At 48.0% G+C, this 13,691-nt stretch overlaps 1 protein-coding gene across 13 annotated transcripts in view; it reads left to right on the top strand.

The window, feature by feature from the left end:
• The window catches only part of DENND1A (DENN domain containing 1A), a 598,491-nt gene that overhangs the window by 419,787 nt on the left and 165,013 nt on the right, over positions 1-13,691 (top strand). For all 13 annotated transcript variants that reach the window (XM_075560476.1, XM_075560471.1, XM_075560469.1 and 10 more), the window contains one exon: positions 6,441-6,566. In XM_075560476.1, the coding sequence (XP_075416591.1) occupies positions 6,441-6,566 (126 nt within the window). The remainder of the gene's footprint in view (positions 1-6,440; positions 6,567-13,691) is intronic.

Below are 13,691 nucleotides of genomic sequence, written 5' to 3'. Positions count from 1 at the left end.
GCCTCAGGTCTTAAGGGCCATTTTTTAAAGAGAAGAGACAGGAAAGTGTGGTTCAATTGCTCTTCCCCAGCTGTGGGTAAATAATTTATTAAAAAAAACAAACAAAAACCATCTTTTAGTTCCAATTCTGACACTCAGCAGTAAGTGTTACTTCCCGTGGTTGAGAAGTGGGACCTCTTGCTGTAGACTGACCTGAGCCAGGCTGTTAGAAGCACTGTGTCCATAGTTGAGGGTTTGTGCTGAGCACGACGTGGTCCCTATGACCACAGACCATTCCAACTCAAAGAAGAGGCGGGCAGAGCTGGATCCTTGCAAAATGCACCTTCACACATTGTGGAGGCTCTGAAAGAAAAGGGCAATGGGAGAGTGTAACGGATGCGCCTTGGTCTAGTCTTGGGAGGAGACTGAGGAAGTGATCATCACACTGAGGTGTGAGGAGTGAGTGAGGATTGGCCCAGGATCCCCTCCTAGCCAGTAGAGTAGCCACTACCCATATGCACTGTGAAAGAAAGATTGACACTCACTCCTCCAGCCACAGTCGCTGCATGACAGGTGCTCACTTGCCACTGTGGCCAGTAGTCACCACCTTGGGCCCTTGGGCCGTGCTGATAATAGAGGGTTCCCGTCTTTGCAGAAGGCTCTGCTGAGCAGTGCTGACTTCTAGGCAAGGGAGTGCTTCCAAACAGAGAGCTGGCCCATCAAATGATCCGGGCCTGTGAAGGAAGCTAGTGGGACAGGAGCTTAGAGCGGCATGGCCAAACACATGGAGGGGATGCAGGAGCCGTGCATCTCACAGCAGTCTCTGTAACTCATGCAGGGCCTTCCTGGAAGGCAAGCGAGGACTTCAGTCTCTACCCCCAGAGCTGAGGAAAGTCCCTGCAAGATATGAAGGTCCCAGAACTGAGGGAAAGAAGTGAGGATAAGAAGGCAGCCAGGAATACTATGCCACCGTTAGTTCTCCCTGCCCACTCCCCACATCAGAACCAAGTGATAAAGAAATAAACCTATGCTTGTCAAGTGCTGCTAGTATGTTTGCAAGGGTCATTTTCAATTCTAATGGGACGGGAGGCATGTAAGTGGCTTGTCATGTTAAGGAGTAAGCCATAGCATGCCGATGCATACAGTGTAAGCACCCCTTTGCATGGTTTTCTTAAATAGACATGTTGGATTGTGGTGGCGGTTGTGAAAGGCAGGTCTGGTTGCTTGCTTGCACGCATTAAGAATGCAGAGGGTCATTTTCCTTGCAATTTTGGCTTCATCGTAACAATGGCCTTCTGCAGAAAGTGGCTAGACGGATACCACTAATCACTAGTTTCTTCAAATGTTCAGTCCCTGGTCCTCTCAAGAATGCGGCCTTGGCTATTTCTTCAAGCAAAGAGGCTCAGCTCCTGGAAATGCCTTTCACTCATCTGGACTTTCAGTCAGCAGCAAGTGCGGAGCCTCTGGCTGGGGCAGGCCTGGGCTGATTGCCAGACCTTCTGGAAATGGTGGTCTAGCAGGAGAGGCAGCAGACCTGTGGCTGAAGACAGAACCCCCACGCAGTCCGAGGGGGCTGGACAGGGCATCGTTAACCCTGCCTCAGAGCCAGCGAAGGCTTCACAGACGCGGGGGGCCATCTGGATTCCTTCTTTCCCTTCACCCAAAGCAAGACTGAATGTGATGATTAAAGACAAATACCTCCTATTAATTCTTTATTATAAAAGGTAACATATGCTTTTTGATAAAGGACAACCAAAACAACCAAACGTGTGCACAATCCAAAGTACCCCTGCCTGCTTAAAGAGCATTGCATGGCCTTTCCAGGTTTTACTATGTACGTACACATGACAGGAGCCCTGGTGATGGCGTGGTTGTGGATTGGGCTGCTAGCCACCAGGTCAGCGGTTTGAAACTACCAGCCGCTCCTCGGGAGAAAGACTAGGCTTTCTATTCCTAGGAATAGTTCTAGTCCTGGAAACCCACAGAGGATCGTTCTGCCCTGTCGTATGAGTCAGAATGGACGTGATGGCAGCGGGTGTTGGTCATAAGGGTGCTGTGGTGGTGGTTTGGTGCCACTGAGTCGGTTCCAACTGAGAGCGACTCGGTACCACAGAACGAAATGCCCTTGTTGTCTATAAATGCACATATCTGTAAGTTGTAAACGGTTCCTGCTGTACAGCTTGAAGTCTTTTCCTATTGGACAGAATTTGATGCACATCTTTTCAGGCCAGTTCACGGTTGTTTTTTTAAGCAACTCGCCAGCACGTCATTGTGAGCTTTTGTTATCGTGTATTTAACAGGCGCTCGCTGATAGGCCATTGGCGTGGCTTTCAAAGGGTGACTAGCTGTTCCCAAGCAGGAGAGGAAGGGCCAGGAGGTATCTCGAGGTTTTCAGCTTGGTAGGGATTAGAGGCTGTGCATGCTTCTGGATTCTGAGCAGTTCATTGTTGGTCAGGTACAACATTGACTGTGGCAGAGGGAGAAATCTCTCTCAGACTGCTCTGAGGAGTTTGGGCTCGTACAACTCATCACAACCCATCCATCCATCCATGTGTCACGCACATTTGTACATTTGTTCCCATCATCATTCTCTTTCCACTTTGCTTTCTACTTGAGCCCTTGATATCAGCTCCTCATTTTCACCCTCCCTCCCCCTCCCCCATGAACTGTTGATAATTTATAAATTATTGTTATTTTGTCATATCTTACACTGTCCGACATCTCCCTTTACCCACTATTCTATTGTCCATCCCCCAGGGAGGAGGTTATGTGTAGATCTTTGTCATCGGTTCCCCCTTTTACCCCACCTTCCCTCTACCCTACCAGTATCACTACTCTCGCCACTCGTCCTGAAGGGATCATCTGTCCTGGACTCCCTGTGTTTCCAGTTCCTATCTGTACCAGTGTACATCCTCTGGTCTAGCCAGATTTGTAAGGTAGAATTGGGATCACGATAGTGGGGGAAGGAAACATTTAAGAACTAGAGGAAAATTGTATGTTTCATCATTACTACCCGGCACCCTGACTGGCTCGTCTCCTCCCCACGACCCTTCTGTAAGGGGGTATCCAGTTGCCTACAGATGGGCTTTGGGGCTCCACTCTGCACTCATCCTCATTTACAATGATATGATTTTTTGTTCTGATGATGCCTGATACCTGATCCTTTCAACATCTCGTGGTCACATAGGCTGGTGTGCTTCTTCCATGTGGGCTTTGTTGCTTCTGAGCTAAATGGCTGCTTGTTTACCTTCAAGCTTTTAAGACCCCAGATGCTATATCTTTTGATAGCCGGGTACAATCAGCTTTCTTCACCACATTTGCTTATGCACACAATTGTCTTCAGCGATCGTGTCAGGAGGTGTGCATCATGGAAGGCATTGCCTTTTTTGAAGGTAATAATGGAAGAGGTTTTGAACAAAGGAAGAGAGGGATCCGATTGGAACTTTGCAGAGTCATCCAGGACTGCTGTGGGTGGATGGCATGGAGGAGAAACAGAATGCAGGGAGCCTGTTTAGGAAATGGCTTTGCCACTCTGGGTCAGAGCTGAAGGATGGAGCTGACCAGCACAGAGTCAAGATCATGGGCATGTTTGTAGTGATCTTGATAAGATGTGATGAATGGTTGTGGAAAGGGAAGAAGAAAGCTGGAATACAGCTACCTTGTGACTATATCTGGCCTAAGAGACCATCCAGTGGATGTGCAGGTAACCAAGGTGGAACACGGAGGACAAGATGGGGAGCTTCCAGGAGAGAGGCTGAACTCCATTCTGAACCCTCTTCCTTTGTTTCCTCCTGTGATACCTGATTAAGGGAGTTCTTACCCCAAGTTCTAGACCCCAATAAACCCACTGTGAACGATTTGACCAGTGCCCCAGCAATGCTCAAGGTGAGTTAGCTTTACACGGATGCATGACTGGGGGGTTGAAACCTTCCGTTTGCCTCTCGTTCAGTTAAAAGACACATTGCTATCCCCAGCTATCGGGTGCTCACATACTTGAGGTCTCTAGTTTGAAGTGTTGAAAGGTCAAGACAAAAGGCGTCCACATATTGAGGGGTGAGGTGAGGCCTTCAGAAGTCTCTGCTCAAGTGGTGGCGAGGGCACCCAGAGCCCAGGACCACGTGGCTGGTTGCAGACCAGCTGGGGGAGCAGGAAGGCAGTATTTGCTAAGTTACAATCAGGTGACTACTTCTTTGTGTAAGATGGTAATGAGGCCATTAGGATAGGCTCACCTGAAGCCCAGCTAGTGAATCCGAGGTAATTAAACACCTCCTGAATGAAAGAGGCCGGGCAGGTTAAGTGAGGAATTATCTGCAGCACAGGTGGCCCAAGGCCTTTGAGGAGCGGGAGGAAGAACCACCTTGGCTTGTGCCAATTCGGTGGATGGAAATGTCACCTTAGTTCCCAGGAAGGGTGAGATCTTTTTATTATTTGGGGGTGGACGATAGTTTTTAACATTTAAATAAAACATGTTTCTATTTCACATTTTCATTCCAAGTGGAGCGTCTGTGGCAGAGGCTGGCCAGCTGCTGAGCCTGACACTGTTCGTGACCACTGTGAGGTCTCATCATGGTGGCATTGGAGTTTCATGTCCGGGAAAGGTGCAGGGCAGGGGTGTCACGATATGTCAGTTCTTTATACCCAGGTGTTGAGACAGACCCCAAACTGCTTTGGGAGGGACATTCTTTTCTGTGGCCTCTTTGTGTGCAGAAGTGGAGTGGCCAACACCCTCTGTCCACCTTGCACATCAGGGAGCCCCAACACTCCACCCTCACTCAGTTTACAGTCCAAGCAAATGGCCAGGACATTCTTCTGCAAGACTCAGCTGACACTTCTGATGGTTTATTGGGGGCTGGGCACTGCCTCGAACTCACTCCCATCTCCACCATTAATGTTCATTAATGTTCATGACAACATTATTTCCGATACCCAAGAAGTGTGAATAAGCCAATTGCCCACCCACTGATGAATGGATAAATATAATATGGTATATCAATGTGATGGAATATTATTTGGCCAGAAAAGCAAATGAAGTGCTAATACGTACTCAAACATGGATGAGCCTGGTAGACATTGTACCGAGTGAAAGAAAGCTGTCACACACACACATACACACACACACACACACACACACACACACACACAAAGCATATGATTTATGAACAAAATGTCTGAAATAGATAAATTGATAGAGACAGAACAGAGATTAGTGGATGCCCAGAATGGGGAGTCAGCGGGGGTGGTGGCAGAACAAGAGTGACTGACAGTGAGTATTGGGTTTCCTTTTGGGGTGACAAAAGTATTCTGGAATCCTATAATACTGATGGTTTAAAATAAAGCAAATTCATTGCCATCAACTTGGTTTTGACTCATAAGGACCCTAGAGGCCATTGGGCTTCCAAAGCTGTAAATCTATGGAAACTGACTGCTACGTCGTTCTCCACAGAATGGTTTGCCATCAAGCACCTTAACCACTGCACCACCAGGGCTCCTGCAGTTGTATAACCTTCTGTAAATGCCTCAAACTACTGAACCGTAACATTAAATAAATGGATGTCATGGTATGTGAGTATATCTCAATAAACTTAATTAAAAAACACACCTTAGTCACAAAGACAATATCCATGGATCATTTTTAAAATATAAGAGACTTCAAAAAGTTGGTAGAAAATTCCACTATCTTTTCATTTAATTCCCCTTGAACCTTGTGACCCGCCCTTGTATCCAGCGCCCCTCAGTTCACCGCAGGTCAGTGATCCATGCTTTTAGCTCTGCTGACAGTATCAGATATTGGAAGGCAGCTGTAGATTGTCTACACAGGAGAAAAAAGATCTCTGTTCAATTGAGTGACTGGTTTGTTTGTTTTGCGCATATGAGCCCAGGCATTCACACGGCTTTTCTTCTTGGTTTTGGCCACAAGGAGGCGCTAAAGACAATTTTGCACCCCATTTCTAGCCCCCTGATAAGGACCTCAGGGCTTCCACTTGCACGCTGCGTCTGCCCGTTCTCTTACATTGCCACGGTTCTCGCGTTGCCTTGTTCTCACCCACCGAGTGCACTGTCTCTAAGCTGCCACATTCCGCTGAAGACTAAGATTGCAATCCGTTTTCCAACTTGGCTACTTCTGGGGTTTGTAACCGAAGTCTCTCTGAGACTGGCTCTCCTTGTATGGAGACACCGATCCCATCCTCTCAGGAAGATTAAAGAATTAAAGAAAGAAAAGTTCTGTGAATGTGTTGACCAGGCACAGAGTTGATGCGGAAGGAAGGAAAAAATATTAGACATGCCCTAATGGGAGTGGCATCCGTTTAAGTTTCTAAAACTCTTCTTCTATTGGGTGGATTTTTGCTCCCAGGAGCTGAGGTACCACATCAATCGCCGCACAAAGCCATCTTCTAGCCCTTGGAAAGCCATCTTCCCCCAGCCCTGCCCTCATCATGTTCTGCCTTTCTCTTCGTCACCAGATTTCTTCACTGAAGAACAGGCTAAAGAAGGTCTCCACAACCACCGGAGATGGTGTGGCCAGAGCGTTCCTCAAGGCCCAGGCTGCTTTCTTTGGTTGCTACCGAAATGCTCTGAAAATCGAGCCGGTAAGTAGCTTCGTGGCATGGTACGTGGTGCAGGGATAGTAGCTATATGTGAAATACCACAATTCTCTTGGTTGTTGAGTGTACCTAGAAGCTGTATGTTGTGCATGTGTGGAAGAGGGTGCCGAGTCTCCTCCCCCTTGCCCTGCCTCGTAGCTCAAAGAAGCCATCGTATCATGAACAAGCCGGCTACTCCCGGCGGCCTGAGCGCCAACTGTTGTGAGAGATACAGTACCGGCCTGTGACACACACCTGCTCTCATTGAGGATTACCAATAGGCCTATGAGAAGCCAAGGGCTGTCTCTACTTCACAAATGGGGAGGCTGGGGCTCAAGAAGAGAAGTGATTTGCTAGCCAGTGGAGGAACCAGATGGCGTCCAAGTCCATGCTCTTCCTGCTGGGTACCATTGCCCTTTTCCTTTAAGGAGACCTCCCCTCCACTCTTGAAAACACAAGACATCCTGGGGCCTCTCTTCTTAGAAGCCCCTGCCAGTGGTCCTGGTGGAAATGGCCAGAGAGCATCCTAGAAAATGCTGTCCCCCCTCCAAGGCACTTCCACCTCTCCGAGCCTCTGTTGACCCAGCCGCAGGTCCTGCTTGCTTTGTAGAGGACACCAGGGCCGCATGTCCTCCCGGAAACCAAAGGAAGCACTGCCTCTCCCAGCTTCTACGGGAAGCTTTCCTCTAATGCCCCTCTACGAGGCCTCGTGCCCGAGGAAAATGCAACAGTTGGTCTGGGGAAAATGGGAAAATGCCATTTTCCATGCACTTTTGGAAGGCTCTTGTGGACAGAAAGTGTCAGAGTTGTGGTAGCCCTTTCCCTCAGGAGCACAGGGTGATCTCAAGGCTACTTCCTTCACCTTGCTCGGAGTGAGGGGCAACAGACCAGCGTCGGTCACACAGTCTGTATGTAGGCTAGGAGGTTTGTTTCTGGGTTTGGGATTTTGTTTTTTAGTCCATTACATTTTATTCATAAAATGAAATGCCAAAAGATGAGTAGACTCCTGGCAGTGCATTTCAGGTAGAAAGTGACAGAGAATTGCGGTCACACGCACTTGCTTACAAGCCACTGTTGTGCATTGTTCACGCGTTTTTGCTGCCAGGACTCCACCGTGTGTCTGACAAACAGGAGTCAGAACCGCCTTGTTTTCCCATCACCAGGAGAAATCACTGGGGCTACAGGTGGTGGGTGCTCAGGGAGCAGCACCCTAATTCCTTATGGTCCCGAGTCCTTTCTCCCTAGGCTGCCTCAGCTTTGGACAAGGCCGTGTTTACATGATCACCTAACAGAAAGGACACACCTTTTTGTCTCCCCAGACATGCTTCCCTCCGGTCTTTGAAAGTCCTTCCACTAAAACAAGTCCCCCATGCGCTGCTTGTCTTGAAGAGATGTAACTGATTCTTGCTTGTGACCTGGGCTTGGCCAAGCCAGTGAGAGTTGAGTAGCGATTTGGAAAGTGCTGTAATTCGAGGGAAGTGCTCTTGTTCTTCCATGTCTAAAATGGGGAATAGACAACTGGCCCGGTTCTATCCTTTGGTTGCTGGGAGTTTCGACAGACATGAAGTTTGCAGTCGTACATTCATTCCATGGTGGGTGTTGTGTGTGTGTGTGTGTGTGTGTGTGTGTGTGTGTCTACACTCCAGAGGCTGTTGTCTGTTGGTATCACTGTGAGTGTGATCTGGACACAGTTGCTCCTCACGCAGCGTTTCAGGGTGTACTTGCTCTTGAGTCTGAAAGGCATTGGGTTGAAAGTGCTTAGAGACTGCCCTTAGCTGCATCATCTTGAGCATACTGTTTCTTCACCTGCAGAATGAAGTAACCATTACCCATCCTTTCCACATCTCTAAGAATCAGATGAGCCATAAAACATCTTCTAAGAAATACAACCTTGAACTGTGTCTGATAAGTAGAGTTGGAAAAAGAAGGGCGTAAACAGAGCTAGCTAAGGCTTGGAGGCAGGACACCCCAAGGCCAGCAAGTATGCCATTTTGTCCGCACTAATGGCTTTGGGTGGGTTGGTGCTATGGCAAAGAAGCCAAATTCTGCAGAGCCTTGCCTGGAGGACTAGCAGTGTCTGCTTCACCCTCTAGGTAGTGTAAGGTTCTTGGGCAGGGTGGGACATGACCAAGGTCCTATTCGAGGTGGGGTGGCCGTATGACCATGTTTGAGGTTGGTGTCTTAGGTAAGCCTGATCAGGAAAGCAGGCAGCACAGTGCTGAGATGGGAAGGGACCTTTTGTCTTCTAGTACATTCTCTGGTCATTGCAATAGCATTCACTCTTGGTAAGAAGATGTGAAAGTTCAGAGAACTGAAAATGAGAAAACACCCATCATTCTATCACTGGCATTAAAATTACATCCCAGCATGTTTTACACCCAGGTCCTAGGGATTTTGAGTCATTTTTGTTTTTCAATTTTTCTTGGCATAATGAACTCCTTTAATTTTATTTGAAACTTAATTATATAGCTGAAAGCATCTGCATACTCTGAATTTGTCAGTCCTAGGTTATTTTGATTTTTCATGTTCTTTAAAACTCTATTTTTTAAAATCATTTTATTGGGGGTTCATATAGCTCTTATCACAATCCAAACATGCATCCATTTTGTCAAGCACATTTGTACTGTTTTAAAATTTTTTATTCTCTTTGGGACAATTGAGCTATTCCTTGGAAATCAGTCCAGCATTCCAGTTATTTGTTTTTGCCTTTTAGCATATCATAAACATTTTTTTCACTTCAAATAAAAACTCTTTTGATGCATCACAGTTATCAGGTGTCTCCAGTGGTTTTCAGCCCCAGCGCTGGATCAGAATCACGCAGGGGGCTTTTAAAAAGGGAACTGCCTAGCTCTGCTCCAGAGATTTCTTGGCTTGCATGCTCTGGAAGCAGTGCTAAAGCTCCCACCTTGCCCTAACACTGCTCTTTGTGCCATCAGCATTTCACCATGTCACACAGCACTGTGGTGCTCATCTGCATATAAATGTTCAGGTGCACCGTGAAGTACTTCTCTAGGCAGATTCCGCGAAGTAAGTGTATTGGAGGCCCTGCACCCACATGGTGAGGTAAAGCTGGTGGCGACCCAGAACCAGGTTTCAGTGTAGCGAGGGGCCCCTGCGGCAGATTGCAGGGCCTGGTGTGTAGTGGCAGACCTATGGGAAGCTCAGGGTGAAGAGACCCCTGTGAGATAAAAGGCCCAGAAAGGGAGGGGGGGGCGGGAGATAGAGATGGATATATATATATATATATATATATATATATATATATATATATATATATATATATATATATATAGAGAGAGAGAGAGAGAGAGAGAGAGAGAGAGAGAGAGGTGGACTCACAGTGGTTGCTGGGCTGCTAACCCTGAGTCAGTGGGGTGGGGTCATGGCATCCAGATTACGGGAAAATCAGGTTTATTTTGGTGTGTTCCTTTTTTTTCAGGGGTGTGCTTTTTAAAGAGGAAATGTGACCAATGAATGCCTTTCTGTCGACCCTCTCCTTCCTAACTTGTGACTTTCAGTAGGTTCTCTGGCTCCTTGGCCACTCATTTTCCCCTTCCATAAAAGAGATGTGGAAGCCTCTTCTGGTGAGACGGATAAGCCCACCCAGGGCCCACAGTTATCCCCTGTGTTCTGACAGGGGCCCCCATCCTGCCTGGACTGCACCAGGGGGACTCCTGCTTTTGTGAGGAGGTGGAGCCTGGCCTGAGAGGCAGAGAGCCCAGCCACTGCTCCTTGGTGAGGTCTGCGGGGCCCTTCCTGAGCCCAGAGCCCCCCAAAGATGCTGAACGCTTTGGCCTTCTCTCCCTGCCTCTCTCTCTATATACCTCACTTTTTAAACGGAAAACATTTCAAACTGCAGCTGGCCAGGGAGACTCTTCAGCTTTATTTCTGTCCCCGGCCTAGGAGGAGAGAGGAAGGGGACCCCACTTCTGTGTGTCAGCCCAGGCCATGCCTTCTGCACATTGTCTGGGCTAAGCCTTATGCTCACTCATGGATGGTGTCTCTCTTCAGAGCCAGAGAACTTGTTTCCAAGGGGCCAAGAAATTGAGAAGTCAAGGGCATTCAGCCCCGGCCAAGTCTCCTGCCTGCCCAGGGGCCTCCCAGCCTGGGTAGGACTCTGCTCATTCAACGCTCACTCCCCGAACTCAGTCATCCCCCCAACTGCCCTGCAAGGCCACCACCCCTCAGTGTCCTTTTACCGTCTGGTAAGTAGTAGAGTCAAACCTAGGTCTCCTGCCTCCAGACCCTAAGCCCCTCTCCTGCATCCAGCTGCCTTTGTTCTGCTTTCTGCACGCTCTGCGTTCTGACGTGCGCTCCCTCCGCACGTCCCATGCCTGGCACGGGCCATGGCACAAAGTAGGCATCAGTGAGTATGTTCTGGAAGAGCAGATGGAAGCAGTGGACAAAGGAAATGGAAGGACAGAAGAAAGAGTGAGACTGGGGGTGACCTTGGCCTCCGTTCTGCACACCTCTGTGGCATCCTCTCCTGCCAGGGCTTCAGAGGGGGCTGCTGCCCGATAGAGGAGCGGCATCTGCAAATCTTAAGGGCATTTGACCCATTTTTCCATCAGCTGAGAGAATACCATGTGCAAAGCCCAAGATATTTAACAATATTGGCCAACCAACTCGTTCTTCGCGGCTGAGACGACAGAACCACAGCAGCCAGGCAGCCCCATTCAGAGAAGCCCCCTTTATCCATGTCAAGCGCAGCCCAGGCTCCAGCTCATTTATTTAGGCCTTTCTTGCTCTCTGACACGCCTCCTGCCAGTTGCCTGGCAACTCTGGGAGTAGCAGTGTGTGCTAGGGATTAACTAGTTAGGGCTGGGGTTCTTTTTGGCAAGAAGGGGATAAAAGACGAATGATTTTAATTGCTAGACCAACAATCCTTTCTCTGCCTGGTGGAAGACTGCAACTTTTGGAGGATGTGGGTAGTGGTGTGGTTCATGAATTTGCCTTGCCTGTCCCCCTTCCTCCCTCAAAGAGAGGATGAATGGATTTTTTTAAAGGACCTTACTTTTACCGCAGCCTTTTGTTTAAAATGCTATCATCATGAAATCTGAATAAAGCGAACCCACTGCCCCCACCCCCACCCCCTTTGAAAGACTTTGCATAGCACAATGGCTTCAGTTTTAAAGTACTTTCAAAAATAGCAGTAGGTGCTTTAATTTTATCCCATTTGCCATCCAGAGTTTCTCGTTTTTTTGTAGCTCCTGCCAGGGACCTGAAGCACCTCACAGGGTTGATTGGAGTCGTCTTAAGAAATTGCGTGTCGCTGTGCTTCAGTCCCATGCCTAGCCCGTTGCAGGTCTTGGTAAATGTTCGATCAAAACGCAAGATCTGTGGCTTGGGGTGCTTCCCGTGGCCGTGGTAGTTGGTGATTCAGCCAGCTGGTGTGGCCCTCTCAGGACCCACCTGTTGCCTGTGCTTCTGAGATGAAGGGAACACACACCCCCCAGGTCATGGGGAGCGTATGCTGGGTTGAGGGGGTTGGACCCCTAACCTGGTGTTGGTAAGACAATGCAGTACAGGGGGCTTTGCATGCAGTGAACTATCCCAAGAGGCCAAGCTTACAGATTTGGCCAGGGGATCCAGATGTCATTCACCTTCCAACCTTGGTAGTGCACATGATTCGGCTTCCTCATGTTAATCTGCCCTAAACCCCTGGCAGACAGAGAAGTTACAATAAAAGCATGTTGATAGCCTAGCTTTCCAGAATGAATGCACAGGCTGTCTGGGGTCGGTTGGAAAGCACCATATATGTTTATCATCTGGTTGAGTAATAGGGTTGATCTCATGGTTGGGGGGGAGGAGACAATAATAACTCTTTAGATTTGTTTTCCGTATAATTATTCTTAGTCAAGCGTAATAAAACCATTAGTGAAACATTTAGAAAATAGTATAAAATCTCACCACAGTCCCAACACACTAACTCTACAGCCCCAACTAACTTGTGTGTGTTCCCTTTAGTTCTGTTTTACTGTGTGAAACGTTCGCGTCGCTGCCATCAGATGTAACTAAAAGTTCATTTCCCCCGCTCAGTACGTTTTTATATAGCTGCAGAATATTTCATCAAGTACAGCTCCTATGCTCTTCAGAGCCACACTCTCGTGGTGGACATTTAGGTTGCTTCCCGTCTTTTGATATTGTAATCAGTGCTCCAGAACACATCTTTGTGAACTAAACTCTGAAATGCTACGTTCGCAAGCCTTTTGAGTCCATGTGCAAGAACCTGATTAAAGGTGCCAACTTGCCACAGGTCAAAAAGAGCCAGGTTTCAGCTGACTGGCTCAGCTTGCGCCCTGCTCAAAGTGGGAAGGAGTAAGAAGCCTCGATGGTGTGGGTCCCTGCCCTGCACTTAGCAGCAGATCCCAGACACCCGTAAGGTGTATCACCAGCGTGTCTAAACCTCCATCTGGTGCTCCAAAGGATTCGAGGAGTCTGAAGCCACCATGTCCAACACCACAGCGAGAGAATGAGGAAAGCTAGGGTCCGCAGGAAACTGAGACGGCCAATTCTGGAGCAGTGGTCTTCCTATGTGTTTAGCCACTGTCAGAGAACTTGAAGCCATGCAAAATGTAATGGAATTCAGCCTATTTAATTCTTTCCAACTAGCTGTGAACGGATGGCTTGTATCTCAAATACTTGAAGGACTTGTAAGAAATCATGTATCTAACTATTTCCTTTCATATCTGTTTGATATTCATGGTATTGCTCACCAGCCCTGAGAGACAAGTGGGAGTGGGAGGGACCAAAGGTTTAACAGGAAGAAGTGCACTTGGAGTCAAGTTTTTTAAATGCACAAGTGAAAATACCATTGAGGGGTTTTACTTTGTTTTCCATTTCATCCAAGCTTTTTGTTTTGTGTGTTTGCTTATTGAAAAAGACCAGCGTTAGTCAAGTCTCCGCTGGCCATCTCACAGGGACCCTGTTCCGCAAGGACACGGGTTGAAATTCCTGGCTCTCTAGAGTCACACGGGAATGCTCGCTGAACTGAGAACCATTGTTCAAGAAGTTGACTGCCCAAGGAAAAAGTAGGTCCTTCAGTGAGAGAAGATGAGAACTGGCAGGGAACCCGCTTAAACACTCGGATCAAACTTAACTGAGTGATTTCAAAGAGCCTCGCTGAATACG

Source organism: Tenrec ecaudatus, chromosome 10 (assembly GCF_050624435.1).
Source record: "Tenrec ecaudatus isolate mTenEca1 chromosome 10, mTenEca1.hap1, whole genome shotgun sequence".
NCBI lineage: Eukaryota > Metazoa > Chordata > Mammalia > Afrosoricida > Tenrecidae > Tenrec > Tenrec ecaudatus.
This window is presented reverse-complemented; position numbering and strand designations above follow the sequence as displayed.